General features: G+C 38.6%; 1 protein-coding gene across 1 annotated transcript; it reads left to right on the top strand.

Annotated features, from left to right (window-relative positions):
- The first annotated feature begins 550 nt into the window (after window positions 1-550).
- On the top strand, window positions 551-25,729 carry sema3ga (sema domain, immunoglobulin domain (Ig), short basic domain, secreted, (semaphorin) 3Ga). The gene is made up of 19 exons (XM_053625216.1): window positions 551-1,178; window positions 3,188-3,331; window positions 8,195-8,314; window positions 16,229-16,389; window positions 16,593-16,655; window positions 18,076-18,195; window positions 18,301-18,394; window positions 18,503-18,622; window positions 19,391-19,536; window positions 19,913-20,027; window positions 21,002-21,071; window positions 21,155-21,299; window positions 21,419-21,641; window positions 21,777-21,865; window positions 21,958-21,999; window positions 22,825-22,982; window positions 23,094-23,161; window positions 23,976-24,103; window positions 24,346-25,729. The coding sequence occupies exons 3-19, from the start codon at window positions 8,209-8,211 to the stop codon at window positions 24,733-24,735; spliced, it is 2,238 nt and encodes a 745-aa protein (XP_053481191.1). The 5' UTR covers window positions 551-1,178; window positions 3,188-3,331; window positions 8,195-8,208; the 3' UTR covers window positions 24,736-25,729.
- The last annotated feature ends 52 nt before the right edge of the window (window positions 25,730-25,781 follow it).

The raw sequence follows: 25,781 nt of genomic DNA, 5'->3' as shown, positions 1-25,781 counted from the left end.
GTACCAGGTGTATATGGCTGAAATGACAATAAAACCACTTGACTTGACTTGACTTGGCTATCTATCTATCTATCTATCTATCTATCTATCTATCTACTGTATCTGTCTATCTACATACATACATACATTGTTTCATTTCACTTTGTACCTCACCAGCTGTATATGGTTGCAATGACAATAAAGCCACTTGACTATCTATCTATCTATCTATCTACATACACACATGGTTTCATTTCACTTTGTACTGTACCAGCTGTATATGGCTGAAATGACAATAAACATGATTTGACTTGACTATCTATCTATGTTTTTTGTTGTTGTTGTTTTCTTCATACTATGTCAATATACCTAAACATAAGCCTAAATGTATGGCATTCATGCAGTTGTAGATATAATCAGAGAAACACTAGCCTTGAGAACCACAGTATGTGTGTGTGGTCATTTCTCATCACATGTGAACTTGGCAGTGTTTTTGCCAGTCGTCTGGGGCTAAATACACATTTATACTCTGACTGAAGCCTCTCTGTTGTCTTTTTTGTCAGTTATGACTGTGTACTATTCCTGTTATTCTTTATCAGTTTAGGAAGTGTGTCAGTTCTCTGTCAGTCCTCGGTGTGTAATGAGTTAAGTGTGTATTGTTGGGAGTGGGAGTGTGACAGGCAGGGAGACGTTAGAGGGATCCAGCAGTGAACACCTGCCATGGCTTAAAAAACACGGGAGGTTAGAGTGCAGAGTACACGCTTACGTGACAACAGGACATTGTTTTCTTTCTTTCTTGACTCGGAACAGTTATCTTTCGTCAGACTCTCACGAATGCAGCGAAACACCTGAGTTTGGGGCATTTGTTGCAGTCTGCCTTCACGGTTTTTGGGAGATAAGAGAAGGGAGCACTAACGCTTTATCTCCTCACTAGAGACGCAACGCATCGAGCACATGAAAAGAAGTCCAAAACACTCAAGCGCTTTCTCTTTTTTTTTATTTTTATTTTTTTAGGCGAACTACTGTCGGACGGATTATAGTGTGTTTTTCCCCCCCACAAGATTGAGGAATATCACATCGAGACTAAGAGGAATGCGGTGATAAAATCTCACCTGCACCAGAAAAGTCAGCGTCGCCTCTCTTTCTTTTCACCCCCGGGTCTGACAGAAAGCTTGGAGGCAAAAGTATACACAAAGTGGGTAAGATTCGTTTCCTTTCTTTACTTTGGGGTTGGAAGAATTTTCAGTCTGTCTTTCTTGTCACTTCGGTGGTTTGTTGGAAAAAAAAAAAAAAAAAAAAAAGGTTCTCACTTCAGTTTCGTCATTAGTGTACAGTAGGTTATAGCAGCAGGAGTGTCAGACTCAGGACCTGGAGAGTCACAGCACCACAGAAATGTTTCCACTCTTCTAGCACAACATTACACTCATGAAGGGCAGTGGGAATTTGCTGCAAAGTTAAAATTAGGTGTGGTAAATAAAGTAAAAAGTGCTGTAGTTCTAAATATAACCCTTTTTGTGTTTCTTTTCTGAGGAAGGACTTCTTGTTGTGTTGTTGTTGTTGTTCTTGCCAGGTAAAACTTTGCAGGGGTCAATATAATGTGATGGAATATATATATATATATATATATATATATATATATATATATATATATATATATATATATATATATATATAAAGACAACAAAAATAACCCTCATTCAGTGCCACAATTTAGGGCACAAATGAACCTGATCAGTTATTAGACCTCTAAGGAACATAAAGTTGTCTAACGTTAAATAATCTTATAAATGATAAGTTTCAGTACTTTTTTCTTTTGTCTTTCTATAAAACTCAGTTCACATTAAGGCTGCATGCTACCACCCTTTTTAATGATTCAGTCCCAGGTTTAGTTTGGAAAAGGTTTTTGGAATAAATGTATAAATGTGGAGCGAGATGTAACGGACGTCATGGATTTCAGCTTTTAGTATTCATAATTCATACGCTGTCCATTCCAGTAGAGTGCTATCATCTATAATGTATGCGTACATGAAAATATAGCAGTCCGTAGCTGCCAATTCCCACTTAACTGTTGAAGCAGCAAATGGGCCGCTTAACAAGATTTTTACTTCAGACTGGTCTGGTTGCATTTTACATGGAGTTAGTGCACACAGTGGGGTTTGTTACCATCAAACCAATCAATATTTGTGCTCTAATGTGTGTGGATGTGTGTGTAGGTGTTTTGTACATGCAAACATGTCGACGTGTTCCAGGGGGTGCATCTTAGACATCTGCGACAGGCAATGTGAAGTGAAGAAATGAATCCAGTAAAATTTGTGTTGATACAAAGTTTGAGTAAATTTTTCCCTGTGTGCACTGATGTGACTATGTGATGTAAAGATGTAAAGTTTGGTAAAGAATTAGTTTTTATTGAACAATGAGAACAATTTTACTTTGTAATCAAAAAATGTGCATTAATGCTGTGGTATTACTGCTAGTCTTTCACATAGTAAACATTCTATTTTTCATAAACAGGCCAACATGCATATAGTACATAATATCCAGATAGATCTGTTTAATAGTGAGCTCTAAACGAGCAGCACAGCTTCGCTACATGTGGTGTCTAGCACACACATGATTAAAAGACGTTCTTGTTGTGTCCTAAAAAAATTGCTTTTGAATTCCCGCAGGGTGTGAATTTTTTTTTATAGAAAACCTGTACACAGTACTCAATTGATCAAGTGACAGTTTGCTCTAAACTTTCTCAGATCAGGAGAGAGAGAGAGAGAGAGAGAGAAAGAAATCTTGGCTAATTACATGGGGATTGAGATTTTCACCACAGCTCCTCAGCAGGTGGAAACATGACCCACACTGACCTTATTTTCCCAACCTCAGGCTTTTGTTTCTATAGGCATATGTCAGTGAGTTTATAGTACACTTGCGTGCACACGTGTGTGTGTGTGTGTGTGTGAGAGAGAGCATGATGTGTGTGTGAGCATGATCTTGGTGGAGACCAAAGGTCACTAAAAGCATAGGAACATCTGACAGTTTTGACTGTATGGGGGCTGGTTGGTTTTTTTTGGAAAGTTCTCACAAGGATAGTTAGACAAATGTGTGTGTGTGTGTGTGTCTGTGTATGTGTGTGTTTATATGCTCTTGCGGTTGAATAGCTGAGCTAAGATGTATGTGCGTTTTGAACCTGTATATGTGTGTCTGCCACACCTTTCCACAGAAGCAGTGCCAGAATCATCATGTGAAAACACCTGAGCGCAAGACCTGTGCTGACAAACATCGAGTGAGAAGAAGCCAGATCTGATCAAGCAGACCGAGTCTGATCTTCAGCCAGTGGAGCACTCAAGAAAAGAGAAAAGGCGAGGTGAGGAGATGAAAACGACAAATAAAAAGACTTGAGACAGAAATAGACGGCGAGAAAGGCCTGTAGCCCCCTCAGAGAATGAGTCACTGACCTGAAACACTGTTAGTTTTTTTTTCCAGTGTAATTTCCCACCAGACTTCAATCTTCGTGCACTTACGAACTTATTTGGAGCTTGTTTCGAGCCGTCCCCATGAATTCCTGGCCTGCTGTGATTTCAATCTCTCCTGCAGGACAGGTATATCCATCTCTATGGATGGTGCAGAGAGATTACTATCAGATCAGTACCTCATGCTTTCAGTGCTCTTTCTCTCTTAACTCCTTTGCTCTTTCACACCATTACTCATTCACATGTCCCCTCTATCCTCACCCATCCTTCCCTCTATCCTGCGGTTTGGGCATGTAGTGCATTCCAAAACAAGCCCCTAGATGCGCTGAATGTGAACCCGAGGCTGGTGCATAGAAAGATTTGCAAGCAGCAGTTTAACTTTTTAGAGAGAACTCCAAACTCTGGAGATTGTTTGGCAATTCATGTATTATCATATATATATATATATATATATATATATATATATATATATATATATATATATATATATATATACTGCCAACTCTAGAATTATTGGCACCCATCAAGAGAATGGGCACAATAATAAGCAAGAGTAAACATTTCACACAATTATTTTCATTTTCCACTTGCAGTCAATTACTCTTTTCCACAGGAACTACTTTTCTTAAATAATAATATTTTTTCTAAAAGGGCTACATTATCCATCCATCCATCCATCTTCTACCGCTTACTCTTTCTTCAGGGCCGTGGGGGAACCTGGAGCCTATCCCAGGGAACATCGGGCACAGGGCGGGGTACACCCTGGACAGGGTGCCAGTCCATCGCAGGGCACAATCACATATACACTCACACACCCATTCATACACTACGGACACTTTAGATACACCAATCAGCCTACCATGCATGTCTTTGGACTGGGGGAGGAAACCGGAGTACCCGGAGGAAACCCCCGCAGCACGGGGAGAACATGCAAACTCTGCACACACATGGCCCCGGCAGGAATCGAACCTGCCGGACCCTGGAGGTGTGAGGCGAACGTGCTAACCACTAAGCCACCGTGCACCTGGGCTAGATTATAAGCAAGTAAAATTCAAACAAAGTATTGCCCATTGAAAGACAGATGTGTTAACCTGCATAAGTTGGGTAATGGATATAAAAAATACATAACCAGTTAAAAATATAATTAATAGAAAAGTTAATACAATACTGTCCTTCCTGGGAGTAACCTTCAAAATGCAGTGCCATAACTTTATCAGTTACAGTTGAAATCGCACGTTGTGTTCAGATAAGAGCAAAATCAGAGAGGACTGATTACCAGGGAAATCACTCATACTGTACCTACTGCAAAATAACAGGAATTAATGGGAAATCAAGCAAACTCGGCAATATTCGGAGAAGCTTGCAATTTTTTCAAAATTACTGCAGATTTTGGGTCAAGACGCATTCAGTTAAATCCCTCTTCGATTCATGTGCATCAAACATGAGTACTGATAAAAGGTCTCATTTACCAACAAACGTCACTGTGAAAGAGTATGCAAAAACTGTTTAGTGCAATTGCAGGTTCATCAAATCAAGAAGTTTTCAGCAAAAAAAAGCACAAAAAAGCATTTTTGGCTGAGCAATCACAAAGGAAAACTGCAAAATCCTGTACAGACTGAAATATGATGATAGATGATTGATACTTTGGGCTGTTTTGCATCTAGAGGTCTAAGATATTCTAAAAGTACCAGAATAATCTAATCTAAAACCTGGTTGTCTCTGTCAGGGGGTTAAGAAGTAATGGATGGTTTACCATGGCAATAACCCTAAACATGCATCCAAATCAACACTGAAATTGGAATACAAAATTAATGTTTTGCAGTGGTTGTCTATCGTGCTCCAAACATTTTGAACATTTTCTTAAAATAATGCTACTTAAACAACTTCTATATTTGAAAAAATAATACTATACAACAACTAAACACTATGTTTTACCATAAAATACCACATTGCATATTATTCATTTCAAATTGATTAGTGCTGAATCAATTTCTGTGAGCGGAAAGGAGCGACGGAGAAGTAGGGCGACAAACACGGACAAATTTCTCTGACGCAAGTTTTATCAGTCAGTGGAGTGCACTATGAAACAGTTAGTACATCCATCCATCCATCTGTTTTCCGTACCAATTATCCTACACAAGGTAACGGGAGAGCCTGGAGCTTAGCCCAGGGCACAAAGGAACACAATTGCACACACACTCACACACACATTCACACACTATGAACAATTTGGAATTGCACTTGTGTTTTAAAACTTCAGACACAAGTAATAGGACTTTAAAAATAGTTAAATGTTACATTATTTATTAAAGTAAAATATGCATGGAGTGATTTTACTTTGGAGTGCTTGTGATGGGAACTGAATCACAAGGATTTTAGGTATGTGGTGGCAAAGAGGAGCAAGCGCACAGTAATGGAAAGAACGATCTAATGATGCATAGGACAGAGTTTTCTGTATTTGATGAATATCTAATTTGCACATTGGTTCAAAAATAAACCGCCACCTAAAACCATTACTGTACTACTAATGCTAGTAATACTCAACACTACAATACAATAAAGATTTAACTCTATATATGATTTATTAATTCTGCATGGGTTACATAAGAGTGACCAACCTCTCAAAGATGTTATTTAAGGTCAGAGGAACTTTAGAGGCAATTTAGGTGACAAAGCTTGTTTTATGCCACTCATGTATCCCACTTTTGAGAACTGAGGTGTTGTATGTATAGGGCATGCATACATTAGCCTGGTGTAGCCGTTCTAGAATAAGTGTGTGAGGTTCAGTGTTGTAGACAGCTGCTAAAATTCAAAAATCCTCTCTATTTCGTTAATTGAACTGGGTTTGTGTCAGTGTATCAAAATGCAGATACACGTCTATTACTTGAAATGTATTGTGTGTGTGTATATAAGGGTGATTTTACTCTTTTTCTGAACTATATCTGCTATAAACCTATACTGACTTTAATGCAAGCATATAGTAGGTTTTTATTCAAAAACTGAAATGAATATGGTCAAAACAGAGGACATCTTTCAAATGAAATATAATAATTTATACCATAGTTTAGGCCATGTTGTATACTGTACCATCTGTGGTTATTACCTTTAAACAATTCTTAATGTGTACCATTTTTCAAATATTTTTGTGGGCTTTTTTAGTTTCTGTTAAATGGCTAAATTACTCCATAGTCAATAGTCTATAGTTTTAATAAATGGTGATGTGTGTTATGTTTGCATGATAGATATATAAGATGTAATGTAAGAAGTCCCCCAAAAGAAGAGCTACTGCGTCCCAATTGACATACTATCCATACTAAATAGTATCCGAAATGATGTCTAAAATCGTAGTATGTTGAAATGAGTATCCCGAAGGTACCCGGAAGGTCTACTAATTCCAGTAGATTTTTGAAGTATCAATCCGTGGACACTTTTTCAGCGAATATTGCCCACAAGTCCTTGGGTGAAGGAGGAGGAGCTTTGTGACGGTTTGCTTCGCCGAATTCAAGGACGCATTTTAGACAGGTGTAAATGAAATGTGGAAAAATAAATCAAGTGAATGATAAAATTAAATTAGATAGTATAAATTATATGAGGAATAATAAATGAAGAAAAGCTGAAATGCAACAAGGAGTTTGTTTACAGTGACAGTGTTTTAATCTGGGCAACAACGGTCTCTTCCATTACACGATGTATTAGTATGTCCGAGTGCCTTTTTAAAACTTCTTTAAGAGCATAATCTTTTAATACATGCTCAGAAGTATGTAGTTTTTCTTCAAAAAAAGAGTACATATTTTTGGTACATAGCTCAGTTTAAATAAGGGGTGCCAATATTTCTGAAACTGCCATGCATTTATTAATCTAAAATGTTTGCCATCATCATTATCATTATCATCAATTTATCTTATATAGCACCGTTCCCAAGATCAGACTATACCTATAAACAACTATATGCATATGCACAAAGCAACAGTGCTACAAAATGACCTGTATGGTCAGCATGGTGTGAAGGGATGGGTTAGAGTTTGTTATGGAAGCAAAAGACAACGTCCAGAGCACTTGTGTTTGTTCTGAGAATGTAACATGAGTTTAAAAATGCTTCCAAATCAGCTGCTGCTCAGCGCTGCCACTTAATAATCCGTCATTTGTTTTTATAAGCTGAGAAAGAGGGGCAAAAATGCGAACCCTGCACGGCTGCCCCATTCATATCACCTCATGCCCAAATCCCATGATGTCATACGCCTGTGGCTTGGATCAGTAGCTAGTGGAAACAGATCTAAACTGGGCCTGGAGGGATCTCCTGCTGGAGGTTATAACGTGGCGCAATGTGACAGGGCTTTACAGCAGCTTAACACACATTGGCAGTGCTGGAGTTTCTGAGGCACATACTGCTAAAAGCTCTGTGTTTGATGTGCCACTATTACACTCTGATCCTTTTTTCACACTGCAGTGCTACATCGCTAGTGTGTCAGTCTGCTAATAAGAACTCAAATCCAAATGTGAATAAGATGATGCTTTGAGCTTGCACGATGACTGTGACAAGCTCGCATCACTGTTACGTGATAAAATAGTGATATGATAGTGATAATGCTCATACGACTCTCATCTCAAAGTGTTGCTCCTTCCTTCATTTTTTCTTTTTTTTGCAGTTATTTTTGACTCCTCGTATCCTTTCTGCGTCCTCTCTGTGTCATGCAGTGTGTTCCTTTCTGTGCCCTAATGATATATTTAGCCAGTCTCTTTTGTTTTGGTCTCTATAGGACTTGTGAATCACATGGGCATTATGGGAACCAGAGTCATCCTGTTACTGCTGGTACTGTGTGTTTGCGGTGTATCCTGCATCCTGCGTTCGGCTCCCAGAGTGGCTTTAGCTTTTAAAGGTAGGCGCATACACATATATAAACCTTTAATAAACAAACACACACCTGTACTATTGTAAAACAACTACTGTTCTCTGGCTCTGCCTCTTTCATTCTGAGGCATTCATTCATCTGCCTGCAGGCATGCACGCACACATTCAGACACACACACACACACACGCACACCATAATATAGTGTAGTTCCTGTAATTTGCTCAACTGTTGCTAGAAGAGAACAAAAGGTGGATGTTGTCACCAAGACTTGCGACGAATACTCACTGCGTAACACACTCCGTCTATGTTCATTGTTAAACATCCCAGGAAATTATAATAATAGCAACATGCAATATGAGATGAGATATGAAATGTGGAAACAGTGACTTTAATGTTTATTTGGGTTTCCTTAACTACAATTTGTGTGGCACTTTTTTTTTCCTTTGCATCACTACTCCACAGAAGTCCTTTCATGTTTTTTTTTATTGTTATTATTTATTTCCTGCATCCTAATTTTTTCCCAAGAGTTTGTTCTTTTGTTTAATTATTAACCCATGAGAGGGAAATGCTATAGTTTTAAATTTGTGTTGAAGAATTTTAGAGTTTTATCACAGATAAAAGGCTCTCACAGATTCGGTGTGAATGAAGCTTTGATTAACCTGTCATCATGGACAAACACACACACACACACACACAATGCACAAAGACTTCTGATTAGCACAGTATACTGTAAAACAACAGAGAGATGAGTGCTTTTAAATGAATACTCTTGTGTAAATAAGACTTGTGTGAGTGAATCATAAAAGAGGAATCTCACTTAACTCCTGTTCTGACATTTCAGACTGCTAAAGATAACTATGGGAAGGGAAACAAATACATTGCAACTTCAGCAATGGTTCATAATTATATCAGAGATGTTAAAACAGCTCTGCACACTTTGTATGATTAAAGAGTGTAGTGTGAATAAGAAAGTAGGCTTACTCTGAAAATCAGTTGATCACTTATTTTAAACACAATGTCATGCCTGTCGATTATCATCTAATTCAGAGCCAGTATCAATTATATGACAAACTTTTTCCACTAAAACCAGGGAAAACCCTTCTTCAGGAAAACCCTGGTGGCCTGGGAAAACCCATCAGCGGTGAAATTTAGATTTTGACATTTTCTACTGCATATAGTTCTGAGCGATACAGATTTTCCGCAAATTAAATAGATCTCAATCACACGCAAAGTTGTAGCATTTTAAAATCTGGTTACACCCCAAAAGTGAAAAGGGAGAAATGTGTGCCCCATCCATTCATGGACATTTTGATTATGATTATCTTCATCAAGCCTGACATTCACTATGTGAAGAATCACACTTAAGCAGACTGATTGTTTTTACCATTATGTTTGTTGAGTTGGCTCCTAACCCAAAATGATCTTTGCATGAAGATAGACTAGATCAGAACGAGATCAGAAAGTGTAGTATATAATAACATTTCTATGTTATTTTGATATAATTATGAAGCTTTGATGCAGTAGCAATGTATTCGTTTCCCTTCCCACAGTTATGTGTGGCAGTTTGAAATGTCAGAACAGGAGTAATTGAGATTCGTCTTTTACGAATCACTCACATAATTCTTATTTAAACAGTAGTGTACATTTCAGTCTGTCTTATAAAATATACACTCACCATCCATTTTAATAGGAACACCAGTACACCTGCTTACTTATGCAGTTCTCAATCAGCCAATCATGTGGCATCAGCACAATACATAAAATCATACAGATACAGGTCAAAAGCTTCAGTTAACATTCACAGCAAATATCAGAATGGGGAAAAGTGTGATCTCTGTGACTTTAACCGTGGTATGGTTGTTTGTGCCAAATGGGCTGGTTTGAGTATTTTAATGAACCTGCTGATCTGCTGGGATTTTCACAGTTTACAGTTTACACAGCAAAAAAAAACAAAACAAAAAAAAACAAAACATGACAGTTCTGTGGGTGGAAACGCCTTGTTGATATGAGAGTTCGGAGGAAAATGCCCAGGTTCCCTGTGGTCTTTCAGTCTGCAGACCCTCCCATCACAGGATGGGAGTTATAGAGTTATAGATTTTCACACTCATATGTGTGAAAATCCCAGGAGATTAGTAGTTCTGAAATACTCAACCAGCCCATCTGGTACCAACAACCACGCCACGGTTAAAGTCACAGAGATCACACTTTTTCCCCATTCTGATGTTTGCTGTAAATGTTAACTGAAGCTCTTGACTTGTATCTGCATAATATTCTGCACTGCGCTGCTGCCACATGATTGGCTGATTAGATAACTGCATGAATGTGCAGGTGTACATGTGTTTCTAATAAAGTGGTTGTTGAGTGTGCATATTTACCGTATATACGCATAGATTTCTTAACATGAGGTTTCTTAAATTGCTTACAGTGGGCCGGATAAACCACTAATATGACTAAAGGGTATCAAATTTACCTTTTTAATACTATAAATAAGGCAGTCTTGTTTTGTTTCATATGTTGCAATTCATGTTAACACTTTTGACTAACACCACAGACACAATAGACGACTTGGTTTGAATTTGATGCAGGGGGAAAACGTTTCTCTGTCCATTCTGTTTTGGTTGTCAACTTTTTAAACAACCAATATCTTATGTTTACTAATCAGACATCTAGCCCTGTCACTAGTCTCTGGTCCAATGAACTGCCAATAGCTAAATACTTAACGTAAATACACATCATTGGATAAGCTACAACAAAGGAACCTGCACAATGGTATTTTTACCATATGTTAATCAGTTCTGCTACAGTTTTCAAGTACTTTGTTTGGTCTGCTGAAATACTTTGCTGGGTCCTCATCTACAAAGCCCCCAGCTCACAACTGTTATAGGCATAAAAACCCAATTTCAGCCAAAACCTGATTTTTTTCTTCTTTTTTTTGGATGTTTGCCAGAATTTAGCCTCTGGGGTTTCCCAGACCTACACACAAATATACTCTACTCAGTGACCACTTGCTGTCTGTAATCCATCTGCTGCTCTGCACAATGTGCCAGGCCCACTCTACCCCATTTGTGAAAAGAGACCATTATATGATCACACATTTGGCTGGTGAATCGTTTTCAGTACAGCACTGACATGTGAAATGACTCTGTGCTGGTACAAAAGGTTCAGGCATAGCAGTGTTGCAGGGCTTTTTAAATAGACACACCTACCACCATAGTGCACTTTGTATGTGTAGTCATTTTTTTGCCACGCAGAATATAATATGTTAATTCCTCTAGCCCTCATCAGTGTCAGTTTCCGACCATTGTGGTAGAGGAGGGCTGGCAAATTGTGTATGAAAACGGCTAGGCTACAGCTAGTAAGTGTGTCCCAACAAAGTGCACCTACACCTAAAAATATGGTCCAAGCTTGAGGTTACCATATAAACTGGTGACTGAGTGTATGGTCTGTCGTGAAAATGTCAGCAGCTTGTCCTTTGCTGTGGGTAGCATTGCTGCCTCACAGCTCTGGGCTCCCTGGTTTGATCCTGGGCTCGGGTTTCAGTCTGTACAGAATTGATGACTCTTAACTACCCCTAGGTGTAATTGTGTGTGAATGGTGTCCTGTGATGGATTGTAGTCCTATCCAGGGTGTATTTCCAGTGTTCCTGGGATAGGCTCCAGATCCACCACAATCCTGACCAGGATCAAGCAGTTACCGAAGATGAATGAATGAATGAATGACTGAATCAGTGAACCACTCTCCTTTGCTTATATGTAATAATTGAAGTGTGCACTTTGTTTAAGTGGCCTGATCATTATTCGGGTAGATTAGTGTTGAAATTTGCTAAGCCTCTGGATTTTGCCAGATCTTTGAAGCAATTCATGCGGTCGTACTTTCCAGTAACTGTTTAGACAATAAACCACTGCTCTGGGGCTCACATGAACCATATTCCCTGTCCACTCACTAGTGAACTTATTTTCAATGTAATTGCCTCTTAGGTCATAGTATAATGTTGGTATTTGATATGTTGCTATTAGAATGTTTTGTATTGCTGATGTCGGGGTTATACTAGGTATCTTCATCTGGAGTTAAGTTAATGATGATCTCATTCTTGCCATGTACCCTGTTCTGTCCAGCATACAGTAGTCAGTCACCACTGATAAATTGGTGAGGCATATGAGAAAGATAAGTAAAGGATGAATCAAGTTGCCTCCTTCAAACTAAACTACCACTGCAGTGTAGTGAAGTGCTTTCAACAGCAAAAACTTGTTGGTAATTTCACTGAATTGTCAGGAGCTGTGAGAAATAAGCTGCAACACAGCACGGAAGCATTAGTGCCTTTGACCCAATTCTCATGTTTTGAGTTTTTCGACAAACCACAATGCAGACCATGGGATTTACAGGAAACTGATGTGAACGTTTGCGCAGTTATTGAGAAAGATACGTGACATTTCTTCAAATCACATGCATGTTTGTACATTTTATACACCACACCTTCATGAAACTTGCATGAAAATCTGAGCTACTCGTGCTCAGTGGAATTGGCTGAGCCTGTATTTCAGCTGAAACTCATCTGTGGCCTTTGGCTTCTTTCTGATCTCATCCACTCACACTGTTCTTGCCCAGGCTGCTGTATTCCTCTTCCATGAGAACAATCTTTCTAGGATCGATTGCCCATTTCTCCCCTCCTAACCTCTGCACCCAGTGTACTCTCCTCCCCTAGAGCAAGAACAGTGGGCCGGAAAAGACCAATTCTCTGCTTGCCTCTTGTGTGTTTGGTGTTCTCAGAGATGGATTGTTCATTGTTTGCCACAGGGATGACCTTTGTCTCGAAGGCGCCTGAAGAGGAGGAAGGCTGTTTGCAAAACTCAACTGAATGCGCTCAGTGGAAGACTATAATATACAGGGGGAGAGCAAATACCTAAACAAACCCAAATACAGGATGCTTCTCACAAGACATGGTTATATGATACGTATAAATACGTGGCATGCCAAAATTACACACTGGAAAAAAAACAAAAAACATCAACAACAACAAAAAAAAAAACAATTGGCACCACGTGACACCAAGTAGAAACTCTTTTACTCTTGTTTAAAAAAAAAAAAACAATAATAGATCTTTAAAAAACAACAACAACAACAACAATGAAACATTTATTTCAATTTATTGATTTATTTTGTAGAAATTATAGCAAGACATAAGTGTTCCAACATGTGAATATAACTGAACTTATGCGCACGCTCACACACATTACATAAGGATGACAGTGTAAATTGTTATTGTTTTGTCTTCTGGGAAACATGTAAATATCTGATGTAGCTTCTGAAGGCCAGTACTAAATGAAAAATTATCTTTAAACAAAATAATAACAATTTACACTGTCATCCTGTTCAAAAGTTTACAGCCCCCGGCTCTTAATGTATCGTGTTTCCTTCTTGAGCATCAGTGAATGTTTGCACCTTTCATAGTAGTTGTGTACGATTCCCTCAGTTGTCCTTAGTGTGAAAAGATGGATCTCAGCATCATATGGTCACTGCTGGAAAGGGGTCAAATATGCAGAAGATGCTAGAAAAGCAAATTATGTGCAGGACCTGGAGGATTTTTCTGAAGAATAGTGCACACTAAATCAAAGTATATAATAAAAATATAATATATAATATAATATAATGGCTTTAATCCCTGTTGAAGTCCAGGTCAGCCATTTAACATTTTATTTTCTACATGGTTACTTGAATAAGATTACAGGCACAAGTCTAATGCTATCTCTTGTGGAACATGCTGACATGCAAATATCTAAAAATAGAGTCAGTTTGTTCTAAAGCAGTTACATTTTTCCCTTCCTCTGTCTAACGAGTTTCTAGTAACAACCCTGACAAGATCTGTTCCATAACTCAGGTCACCGTTGTACCTCTTTGTTTAGCATATCCATATATGGTTGTAATTTTGTGCTGAACTCTGAGCAGTGTCCACTTTCAACTACTTGGGATTTGCCAGCATTTGCATGTCCTGTGTTTATGGTGAAGGAAGGAGGATAGAAGCAGACTGTTCCGGGAGCCTCCTCTCTCTTACCCACCCTGTCCTGTCTGCCCAGAGATCCGGTCCTCTTATTCTGGTGGCATGTCCAAATCATGCTGCAAAAAATCTCTTTTTAGAGACATTCAGGGTGTCAGGTCATACACGCATTTCCTGACTTCTCTGTAAACCAAACATCCTTACTGATCCGTTAGTGATGACCTCCAAAGGAAGGGGAAGCTCTCAGAACATGGATCCAGAGAGGCCTTGTCTATTTTAGGCAGCAGCATTTATACACAAGCAGGCATTTATATAACCAAACCATGTGACAAGAATATACATGACGTATAGACAAATATATGGTACATGTGTGCCAGAAAGCTTTACATTATCTTGGTTCAAAAGCACAGGTTTGGGTTTCACCCAGGTTGGGATCACCCAGAATGCACTTTTTTATTTAGAGCAACTCTTCACAGTGAGTCAGCACTTAAAATATTACTCTTACAACTCATAACAGCTAATCAGGTCCAGTGAAACAGCTAAAGATTAACTTTAACCCACTTGCTTACGTTTACTTCTGTTACACAAAGAACACTGTGTTCAGGAAAAGACAGCAAGGAACAATGATGTCAGGTTCTGCACAGTGTTTCTGTTTCGTGTATATGGGGTGTAACTGAAGCCCTTAAGCATATAAACACATGTAAGATGAGAACAGTAGTCATCTGATGCATAGAAAGGCTACTCTTCAAAATAGTGTGATGGGAATATAAGCATTTTTTAAAATATTCCTTTATATCATGTCAGTATTTCAGGATGATTTTTGCATGAGAAACAAAAGTAACAGGAAGTATTTAATTTTTAATATTGTGTGTGTTGAGTGGATGTTAGTCAAAGTGTTGACAGTTATCTGAAATTGTTAACACGCACTGAACTATTGGTATTTTGTTGTTAAGACCTTTTGATAACCTTAATGATTATACCGCATGTCTGAATGTCAAGAATAATGACGAATGTCTGAAAGATCATCGCTGAGACAGACATCCAACATATTGTTAGTGTTTTTTTTCTTTCCCTGAATGAAATATCAGCCAGACAATCTATTGCTGAGTTAAGTGAACTTTGCTCCCTAGAATTTCTGCTTCATGCTCTCAAAAATGAATTTGAATTGATTTTTGCGAGGAGAGTTCCCAGAGGTAGCGGCTTGGGAATAACAATTTCTTGCTTATGCTTTGAGATTCCCAAGGACATGAAGTTCACAAGCCTGTATTTACTATGCAGTACTCTAATGCACAGTGGATATAAAAACTGCCAGGAGAAAATGAAGCACAGACTGAGACATGATCTCTTGCTGGAGGTTGAAATATAAAACGATAATCTATTTCAATCATTTTATTTAGAAATGTATTATTATTTATTAGATGAAATTTGTTAACTTGCCTGTATTGGGGGGGGCATGCTGGCTGAGTGTTTAGCACGTTTGCCTCACACCTCCGGGGTGGAGGGTTCAATTCCTGCCTCCACCCTCGGTGCGCTGAGTTTGTATGTTCTCCCCATGCTTTGAGGGTTTCCTTCAGGTACTCTGGCTTCCTCCTCCAGTCCAAAGACCTCCGCTGTAGGCTGGTTGGCATTTCCAAATTGTCCATAGTGTTTGAATGGGTGTGAGTGTGATTGTGTCCTGCGATGAGTTGGCACCCTGTCCGGGGTGTCCCCTGCCTTGTGCCCCAAGTCCCCTGGCATAGGTCCCCTGTGACCCTGTGTAGTATAAACAGTAAAGAAAATGGATGGATGAATGGAACTTGCCTGTATTCTCAGTTTTTAGTTGACAAATTACTTGAACCAACAAACTGTAATCACTATTTTATTTATGATTTATTCAGAAAGCCACATTAACTCATAATGCAGTTATCATTAATGAAATTTCTTGTGTCTGTCTCTCTATTCCTCACCAGAGCTAATGGACACCCGGACAGCTAGACCATTCAGCTTATCCTTCAACACCAGCGATTACAGGATCCTCCACATGGACCAGGATCAGGGCCGTCTTTACCTGGGCAGCCGCGAGTACCTCGTCTCCCTGGACATGCAAAACGTTAACAAGGAGCCTCTCATTGTAAGAAGTGCTGGTACATGTCATCTGTGATAACATTAGAGAGATGACTTAGCTGTTATATTCATCTCATTCATGCTACATGGTTGTCAAGAGTTCCAAACTTGCTGATCTATAATTATTTTAATGAATAGGGAGGGAAAAAAAAAACCTTATGTCAGAACTGTGTATTCAAGGATAAAGGTTTCCCTATTCTTCTCTTACAGATCCACTGGCCTGCTCCGACACAGAGAAAGGGAGAGTGTCAGATGACAGGAAAAGGAAAGCATGTGAGTCTGCCTCTTTTAATGTCTACACCTAGAACACTATGTTTCTTATTTATTTATTTATTTATTTATATCGCAAAAATACATTTTATTTGAGTTTTGATTAGACAGTGCAAAGTGCAAAGATTTGCATTCACCATGGTTTCTCACCACTAAAAGGTAGTATGTACAAAAAAAACAATTCCAAAACGATAAAAATGACATTTTGGAAAATACTACAACAAAACAAAACATACGATAAAATCATACAATGTACAAAATTCTTGATGCTAACTTCTGAATAGGTTTTTACATTTTTTTTTTACAATTATATCTGAACACGTCTCTGAATGCAACAGGCCAGATTTACTAACCTGTTTGTGCCTGTTTTTATGCATAATTAGGTTGCACTGTGCGAGGAAAAACCTTGTGTGTTATGTTGGAGACTGACCTACAAGCCAAACTAAGCAACATGCATGTGGTAACACGCAATAAAGTGTTCTTCTCCTCCTCATACATATGCATTTGAGGGAGGATCAGGCAAAACGCAGGAAGTTGGCACAAAAACACAGTGTGAGGAAATGGACTACATATTCTGTTCAGTGTACTCAACTTTGGAAAATTTGTGCCGGCTCCTTTCGCGTTTGGTTTTGTCTGTCTCTGTAAATAAATAAGGGCCCATGTGTGTTGCTATGAGCTTTATGTTGCCAGGTGTGTGGTTTTCCTGCATAATCAGGCTACTTTTGAATTGGTAGCATAGACAGATTTAATTTATGACTAAATCTGTAACAACGTGAGCCTATTTTAGGACCTTAGTGAAACGTACTATATGTCTTGGTGAAACGTCTTTTAATACTGCTTTTCAGTTGAGCTGCTTTGTCACGCATATCTAAACAACCCTGCTCATAGCACATACATCGTGAACGCATCACTTTTCCCTCACATCTCACAAAGAAATTCAACACAGTAAACATGACTTTTATGACTTTTACTAATGTTAAGTCAATCACAAAAATGAAGCGCAGTTTGATTGCACACTTATACAAACTAGCTTATTCTGTACACAGCTGTCTTTTCATTAAAAACAATTGGTAATTAAATGGCATATTAGCTGTATTAACAGCCTCCATGCCATTTACTTGTCCTGACACAAAAGCCTTTATTTATTAAGAACTAATTAGTAAATATCATTACTAGGCTTTTGGGGAATTAGTAACTATGGGGCAAATATATTTTCACACAGGCCCAGTTGGTATAACTTTTTTGTTTAAAAAAATAACTATCATTTAAAAACTGTATTTTGTGTTTACTCGGGTTGCATTTGGTTTGTCTTAGATTTTGTATTAATTTCTGAAACAATTTAGTATGATATATACAGAAAAACAGAAGAAATCAAAATAAGTCCTTTTTCACAGCACTGTAATTGTATGTATTTGTTTCCCAGGGGGAGTGTGCCAACTTTGTGCGTATGATCGAGCCATGGAACAGGACTCATCTGTACACGTGTGGCACTGGAGCTTACAGACCCATCTGTACCTTCATCAATAGAGGCTGGAAAGCTGAGGTACCCACCTATACACACATTTATGTACATATACACAGACAAGCACAGCCTATAGCTGAATTATTAAAAAACCCCTCCAATGCTTCCCTCCCTTTATCTGTGTAGGACTACCTCTTTAGGCTGGTCTCTGGATATGTGGATTCAGGAAAGGGTAAATGCTCCTATGACCCAAATCATGAAGATGTGGCTGCTCTTATCAGTGAGTCTATTCCAACAAAGTACAACTACAGTTTGTTTTATGATACATAAAGCACATACTAATGTCCAATTTCCTCTTTTTTGTTCCTTATTATCCTGCTCATTTCAGATGGCAACCTGTATGCTGGTGTGCATGTGGACTTCATGGCCAATGACCCAGCTATCTTTATGACGATGGGGAGCAGGCCAGCTATTAGAACAGAGCAGTATGACTCCAGGTGGCTCAATGGTAAGTATTTGGTGACTGCTAACTAAATACAACTGACTAGGTGTGTAACGCAATGACACGGTCTGTATCTATATCTGTTTAGTGCTCCAAATATCCATATCTATATTTGGAGTTAAACCGGAAGTGGCAGTAGAACAAACCGTACCACTAACCAACAGAAACACTGGGGGAAGAAAACCTCATTGTAGAAATGCCAGCACTGTCAGCATAGTCTGTGAATTATGACTCTGACAGTTCCTCAACCTCAGCTACATCACATGTGTCCATAATTGGTCTCAATTAATCATTTTTGTGCACTTATTAGGTTTGTTTTTACCTACCTGTGATATTATTCTAACAAAATTAGTTGTTTCTGTTTAACACAATATTAACAAACTAGTAGTCTAATTTAAACCACAGCGAACCTGACCGGGCAGTTACTAAGGATTCTGTATCGCAGTATAACAATATCAGTATTTGTATATTGTTAACATGTTCTAAAAGTGTAGAACATGTTATCTGTTTAATCCGAATAACGTATTCATATATGGTTACGTGCCTAGAACTGACTGAATTATTTTTCCATGAATGAATGGATCAAATTTAAAATTTGAAAATGGAAAAAAAAAAAGTGAAATGTGAATCAGACATTTGTTGCATTGTTATAAATGGAACATCATATTATTATTATTATTATTATTATTATTATTATTATTATAAATTAAACAATGAAATACTTTGTCTTTCTTTCCTTCTTTCTTTCTCATGTTCTCTCTGTCTCTATTTTAGAACCAGTTTTCATTCAAATAAAGCAGATTCCTGACAGCTCGGAGAAAAATGATGACAAGCTCTACTTTTTCTTCCGGGAGAAGAGTCTGGACTCTGGAGGGACGGCAAGCCCCAGCGTGTTGGCCAGAGTGGGGCGAGTGTGTCTGGTGCGGTCCTTCAACAAACCAAACACCAGTGGTTAAGGATATACTCCATGATCTTAATCATGGAGTATTTAATCATAGAGCACAGAAAATGAATGAATCCGACACCTGAATTGTTATAAAGATAAAGGTTGTAGATATATTGCCCACCTGAAATTTTATGAACAACCTTTTAATTGCAAGAAGAAATAATGCCTGGCTTCATGAAGCATCATTCACAGCATTTAGCTTATGAACAATAGAATCTCATCCATAATGTGAAATTTACAAAGCTGCCTGGAATTGAAAGATCATTAGATAGAATGGAGTTAATTCTTCTCAAACATCAGCGTTTTATTACAGAAGAATAAAGTGAGCATGAATGTGTTTGTGTTACCAGAATGATGAAGGGGGCCAGAAGTCTCTAGTTAACAAGTGGACAACATTTCTAAAAGCCAGGCTGGTGTGCTCCGTGATGGGTGAGGATGGTGTGGAGACCTTCTTCGATGAGCTGAGTGAGTAAATTAATTTAGAATTTAACGAGTATGATATTCCTATGGTACTGTCCCTGCTGGAAAAACCCACCTGGGCCAGTAAGATGGTTTTAGCTGGTCAGGAATGTTGGTTTAGTGGAGCTCTGGACATTTGAAGGCTTGTTCATACTGGTCAGGATGATGCAAACTGGTCTGACTTTATGGCTTTAGATGGTTTTGGACGCTTGGTTCAAGCTGGTCAGACTGGTCCTAACTGGTAAGGTTTGAAAGTTAGAAGGGCCAGAGAAGTGTTAGAACACTTCTCTGGCCAGACTCCTTCTTGCTCCTCAGGTTTGATGGTTTTAATGAACACTCAGCCTGATTTCAACTGACCTGGTTTGTTCTAGCTTGTGAAGCTGGTTCTAATTTGGTGAGACTGGTTCTAGATGAGCAGAATGGTTCCAGATGATGATCTCTGATGGTTTTTAGTTGGGGTTTGGACCCTTACAGGCTGGTTATTTGGCCAGGTTATTTCTTGCTGGTCAGGCTGGTCCTAGCAGCTTAGGTTTGATGGGTTTATAGGGGTTTTGGACACTTGCAGACTGATACTTGCTGGTCCGCTTGGCACAAACTGGTCAGACTGGTTCTAGGTGGTAAGGTATGATGGTTTTAGAGAGTTTAAGGACTCTTGCAAGCTGATTCTAACTGATCAGGCTGGTTCTACCTGGTAAGATTAGATGGTTTTAGAGGGGTTTTGGACACTTACTGGCTGGTTTCATCAGGTTAGGCTACGTTTAGTCGTTCGGTTTAATTCTAAAGGGTCAGAGTATTTCTTGCTGGACAGGTGGATTCTAGCAGATCAGAAGGCAAACCAGCCAAACAGCTAGACCAGCCTAACACTAGCCAGAACAGGCTGGATGACCACCTAATCTTATACTGATCTAAGCTGGATTTTTAAACAGTGGTCTCGTTTTTGACGTTGACCTGCTAATTCATATAATACTTCTCCCTTTCAGGAGACGTGTTTATTCAGCCCACACAGGATGAACGTAACCCAATGGTGTATGCCGTTTTCTCCACTGCAGGGTAAGGACAACTTAAATTTTTACTCTGCATGAACAGATAAAATTGTCACATGTGCTCAGCTTAGTTTCATATATCTGTCTCAGGTCTGTTTTTAAGGGATCAGCTGTTTGTGTGTACTCTATGGCTGACATACGTAATGTATTCAATGGGCCTTTTGCCCACAAACATGGGCACAACTACCAATGGACAATGTACACAGGAAAGATCCCCTACCCTCGACCTGGAACTGTGAGTTGCATACATTTATGCATATGTAAAACAAATGTTTATAATGTTTATTCTGTTTGCATCTACTGCAATTTCTGAGGAGGATTCATCTAGTAACATAGCTCTGTGTTACCCTCTAGTGTCCTGGAGGTACGTTTACACCGAGTTTGCACTCTACTAAGGCATTCTCAGACGAGGCTGTGAACTTCATCCGTGTGCACCCACTCATGTATCACCCTGTGTATCCTATACACAAGCACCCCCTAGTGGTGCGCTCAGGCGTGGACTACAGGTTTACCACCATCGCTGTGGACCAGGTGGATGCTGTGGATGGGAGATATGAGGTGTTTTTTCTAGGCACAGGTGAGTAATCTGGCTACAGTTCATTCATTCATTCATAATTCTTCCTTTTCACATACTAACCTGTTAGCAGGTGTTTATTGTAACCACACACCTAACAAGGTGAAACGAATCAGTATATTTTTCCTGCCTTTACAGATCGTGGAACAGTACAAAAGGTTATAGTTCTTCCCAAAGATCCAACCACCATGGAAGAGCTGACATTAGAGGAAGTGGAAACTTTCAGGGTAACAAGTCAACTGCTAACTTGCTGATGCTAACAAATAACAGAATAACAGTCGGACTGTATAATTTGCAATACCTTCTCCTTTTTCTACAGACACCAGTTCCTGTTAAAACAATGAGGATATCTGCTAAAAGGGTAAAACATTTTAAAGTAGCCTTGTATTAACATTTTAAACATTTTAATGTGGAGTAAGTAAGGAACATGACAGGACATGTTATAGTGAAATAATCAACGACAGGGTGGTGTGATTATTGATTATTTTCCTATAATATTACATCCCAAAGTGTGTTATTCCTCTTAGACCACAGTAATTTTCCAATACTAATCATTTTTTTATTAATAAAAGAATGACATCATTCTTTTTATCCATGTATAGTTATGTTTAATGTCATCCAGCATCCACAAAACAAGTTAGTTCCTGTTATCACTTATATTATAGCAGCATAAACAGTCGTTCTTTAACCATCCTGTCTTTCATTCTATCTCTTGAAATTAATAAGACATAAAAATGCAACGTAAATTACAGAGAAAACAGAAAGTGCAAACTCCTCTGTCCTGAAGACTTTCTTAATATTAACTTTCTTAATTATTAATGAAGTTTTATATAATTCTATATATCAATAATAACAGGAACTACCATGTCTGGTAAATGGTTAAAAAGCATGACATGTCATTCATTAAGAAATTAAAAATAGCAAATCACTGTGGTATTAGAGTAATAAAGCATGTTGGGACATGCTATTACAGGAAACTAATCCACTTTGCTTCAGTCGACGTCAAACCACCCCATCATGGATGATTTTCCTATAACAGGACATGTAAAGTGTTTTATTCGTTACTTCATCAAAACTGACCAATCCGAGTCAGGAATTCAATAGCGCTGTAGTATAATGTTTTATAACATAGAATAAAAATTTATGTTGAATTAAATGTGCAGTATTTCTTTTCTCATCTCTACAGCAACAGCTGTACGTATCATCAGATGCAGGTCTTACCCAGGTGTCATTGCATCGCTGTGGCGTGTATGGTAAGGCTTGTTCAGACTGCTGCCTGGCCCGTGACCCTTACTGTGCATGGGATGGAGAGAACTGCACCCCCTTCACACAGGCCACTAAAAGGTTAGTAAAGGTCAATAGAAACTCTCCACTTAAGGTGTTTAATGAATCAGGGAAATTTGTTACATTTGTAACCCTGGTTTGAATCTTGATTTGGATTTTTTATGTTTTTAGGAGGAGCAGAAGGCAGGATGTAAAACATGGTGACCCTCTACGTCAGTGTAGAGGATTTAATGCTAAAGGTACAGCAAGCAGTGTTGAATTCTCCCTCAACTATTTTTTTAAAGGAAAGTCATACATCCTCTACATGGATTGTTTTGCTCAGCAAAAAATTGGGGTTCTGTAATGTTATTGGTACATATATGTTATTACAGTGTGTAAGCCATTAGACCACAGTGCTATAGAATTTTTTATTCTGATTAATCTTAAGGTGTTGATTCATTTCCTGTGATAGCAGCTCTGACAGTAGTGCAAGGCAAATCACAGGTTTATATTAATTTGATCACTGTAATATATTTTCATGTCTATAGTAACAAATTGCACAGGAACTTGTGTGGCTCCATATAAACATATTATACGTGGATAACTGTTGATGTGCAGGTGTTTATTTAGCATTTTTTGGAATTCAGCATCAGTGCTTTGTAACAGTCAGTGGTAAAACTGAAACTTTATGTTTTCCAACACAGAGGGGGTTGTGGTTTCTCAATAATGTGTCAAGCTGTATTTGTTTGTCTTATCAACTTCAAGAGAGAGAAAACAGAGTGGCAGGTGGTTTATAGATGTTATAATGTAAGTGCTAAAAGGAACTAACTTGGATATTTCATAGCATTAAAAGTAACTATAAATGGATAATAAGTACAATGTGTCATTCTTAATAAAGGAAAAATGGTTAGCTTTGGGGTGGTAATGGCATTGCACTACCCCATCCTAGATTATTTTCCTATAAGAGTACACCCGGTTGTGTTTTATACTGTACGTTACATATTTGAACATCATTAAGCTTTATAATAAATCATAGCTGTCATTCTAAAATGACTCGGGTTTCTGCCTCCACAGTGGAGAAGAGACTGAAGGAGACGGTGCAGTTTGGCGTGGAGGGAAGCAGCACATTTTTGGAGTGTGTACCACGATCTCCTCAGGCTACTGTCAAATGGCTTTACCAAAAAGACGGAAGAAGAAAAGTGGTAAGATCCCATAAACATCAAAATCACTTAAAAGAGAAATTACAGGCTTGTTCATGCATATGTTTGTGTATAAGCTAGCGTGGTATGATGTTTGAATGATAACTGCGGTTTTGATTAGTAATGTTAGCATTATATACAATCCTTTAGCATAGTGATTTATAGCTGATTTTAGAGTAGCGTGTAGTGGCCATGGGTTGCAGTTTCCTCTCATAGTGATAGTCTACTGTGTAATCTTTATGCAGCTGAATAGAGATGGGGAAGTACTGAGTACACCCCAGGGTGTCCTGCTGAAATCACTCACCCACTCAGATGCTGGGTTATACCACTGCCTGGCCACTGAGAATAACTTCAAGCACACTCTAGCACGTGTCTCCTTGCGCATTCTGGACCGTGACATCGCAGTGGCCCTCACTGTACCCGACGACGAGAATAAAGAGGAGGAGTTGGTGACGAGGAGTCACAACCCTGAAGCCCGTTCCCCAGGTGGCAATGTGCAACCCTTAGAGCCTGAGATGCGCGTGATCCACCAGTATTGCCAGTCCTACTGGGAACAGCTCACTGATCGAGGGCAGCAGCAAAGCAAACGTCCAAACCGCAGACACACAGAGGGCCACGAGCCCAGTGGAGGCTGAGACTGGCCTTCCCTCCGTTCACCAGCTGGTCCATTCTGTCTTTATGTTTATGTACTTCATTGAGAGTGAGGTGAAGAGACACAGGTGTAAACAACCGTATTTCATAAGAGACTCATCTACTCAACTTCCATTCTCATTTTTGTTGCATTCCTTGCGTTATGTTCCTTGATATGTCCTCAGCTGTCCTTAAGTCTTTTGTTGTTACATTGATTTTGGACCATATGTTGACCATTACAAATGTTCTGACCATCATTGTGATATTTGTACATTTTATGACCCAGCTGATCCTCTCAATCTCCAGTTTTGCTGCATAATATATTTGACATTTCAACAATTGCTATAAGCTTACGAGTGTAACTTACATTTTAAGCACCTTAGAGTATGATTTAACTGCAGATCATGACTAGACAACACAATGTGTGTTTCCTGTGTGTGTATATGTGTGATCATTCATTCTGTGGGCCAGTGCAATTTCGCAGTTTCGCTGCTTGGATGCTGAAAGCATATGGTCCAGTGCAGATAACAGTAAATCAGTAGATAAAGCTGTACATATATCCTGGTTGTCCTTCCTGGTTGGAAAATTGCACCATTATTATTATTATTATTATTTTCATTCTTTTCAGGAACACTACAATGTCTTCATGGGTGTCACTGTAGCTGAGTGATAATGTGTATTTATTTTTAAGTTGTATATTTTTGCCTTAGAAGAGAATTTATAAAGTACATAAAAGGTGGAGGGCATTTTGCATGACAGACAAGATATATAGTTATATTTATTTAAATGTAATTATAATAACACCATGTTTTTTGTATATAGGTTTCATCACCATAGGATTGGACCTTGAAAAAATTTGTAACACTGGACTTGTGGTAACTAAAACTGCACAAGATTGTATTAGTATTAAATAGATTAGTATCGCATTGTGTTGTTTGAATGTTCTTCCTTGTTTTTAGATATAAGGACTTAATTGAAATAAAAGAGCATTGCTGCTTACAGTGTTTGTACCAGATTTATATTTCAGTATCATACAAAGTCATAAAAACAT

This window comes from Ictalurus furcatus, chromosome 5 (assembly GCF_023375685.1).
Source record: "Ictalurus furcatus strain D&B chromosome 5, Billie_1.0, whole genome shotgun sequence".
In the NCBI taxonomy this organism is placed as follows: Eukaryota; Metazoa; Chordata; class Actinopteri; order Siluriformes; family Ictaluridae; genus Ictalurus; species Ictalurus furcatus.
This window is presented reverse-complemented; position numbering and strand designations above follow the sequence as displayed.